At 49.1% G+C, this 1406-nt stretch overlaps 1 protein-coding gene across 1 annotated transcript; it reads right to left on the bottom strand.

Annotated features, from left to right (window-relative positions):
- Positions 1-339: 339 nt before the first annotated feature.
- Positions 340-1293, bottom strand: LOC104285363 (olfactory receptor 14A16-like). Its single transcript, XM_009883813.1, has one exon. The coding sequence runs from the start codon at positions 1291-1293 to the stop codon at positions 340-342; it is 954 nt and encodes a 317-aa protein (XP_009882115.1).
- Between the last annotated feature and the right edge of the window lie 113 nt (positions 1294-1406).

Below are 1406 nucleotides of genomic sequence, written 5' to 3' on the forward strand. Positions count from 1 at the left end.
ACATGTAGCAATTGGAGGAAGAAAAAAAATATAGGAGACCAAGAATAAATATATAAGAGGTATAAAACGACAACAACAAAAAAGCCAAAAGAAACCCCAAAAGCAAAACAAAAAAAAAAAAAGAAAAACAAAAAACAAATATCAAACATGAAGTCTTTGTGTCAACAGAAAAAGAAGCAGAAAGACAAGAAAAATATTATAGGCAAAAAAACCCCAAAGCCCACACAACAACAAAAACAGAATAAAAAAACGTGCAAAAAAAAATCCCCAACAATAGTGCAAATGTAGAAAGTGGAAGAAAAGCTAGTCCCGTTTTTTCCTGAGATACCGTGGGAGCCCTCATGGGATTATGGCCACCTTATAAATCTGAGGTAGATTGTATTCCACTAGTTTGACGAGGGCATCCTTGATTTCCTTGCTCCTCATGCTGTAGATGAGGGGGTTCACTACTGGAGGCACCACTGAGTACAGCACTGACACCACCAGGTCCAGAGATGGCGGGGAGATGAAGGGAGTCTTCAGGTGGGAAAAAACTCCAGTGCTGACAAACAGGGAGACCACGGCCAGGTGAGGGAGACACGTGGAAAAGGCTTTGTGCCGTCCCTGCTCCGAGGGGATTCTCAGCACAGCCCTGAAGATCTGCACATAGGACACCACAATGGAAACAAAACACCCAAAAATTATCAAAGAACTGAATATAAGAAGCCGAACTTCCCTGAGGTAGGAGTGTGAGCAGGAGAGCTTGAGGATGTGGGGGATTTCACAGAAGAACTGGTCTATGGCATTGCCCTGGCAGAGGGGGAGTGAAAATGTATTGGCCGTGTGTGGCACAGCATTGAGGAACCCACTGCCCCAGGCAGCTGCTGCCATGTGGACACAAGCTCTGCTGCCCAGGAGGGTCCCGTAGTGCAGGGGGTGGCAGATGGCAACGTAGCGGTCGTAGGCCATGACGGTGAGAAGGAAAACCTCTGCTGAAACAAAAAAGACAAGCAGAAAGACTTGAGCAGCACATCCTGTGTAGGAGATGTCCCTGGTGTCCCAGAGGGAATTGGCCATGGCTTTGGGCACAGTGGTGGAGATGGAGCCCAGGTCCATAACAGAGAGGTTGAGGAGGAAGAAGTACATGGGGGTGTGGAGGCGGTGGTCGCAGGCGATGGCGGTGATGATGAGGCCGTTTCCCAGGAGGGCAGCCAGGTAGATGCCCAGGAAGAGCCCGAAGGTCAAGAGCTGCAGCTCCCGTGTGTCTGCGAATGCCAGGAGGAGGAAGTGGGTGATGGAGCTTCTGTTCGACATTTGGCCCCTCTGGGCAGGGGGCCCTGTCCAAAGGAGAAAAAGGCAGTGAAAAGACACATTATTCCGAGGAAAACCCCACACTATTTCTCACAGAAATCCCCCTCCCTCAGCTG

This window comes from Charadrius vociferus, unplaced genomic scaffold (assembly GCF_000708025.1).
Source record: "Charadrius vociferus isolate BGI_N301 unplaced genomic scaffold, ASM70802v2 scaffold1484, whole genome shotgun sequence".
NCBI classification, from domain to species: Eukaryota; Metazoa; Chordata; class Aves; order Charadriiformes; family Charadriidae; genus Charadrius; species Charadrius vociferus.

What these genes read in the sequence shown, in the direction of transcription:
- LOC104285363 (XM_009883813.1), bottom strand. Translation starts at nt 1,293, where the DNA reads ATGTCGAACAGAAGCTCCATCACCCACTTCCTCCTCCTGGCATTCGCA.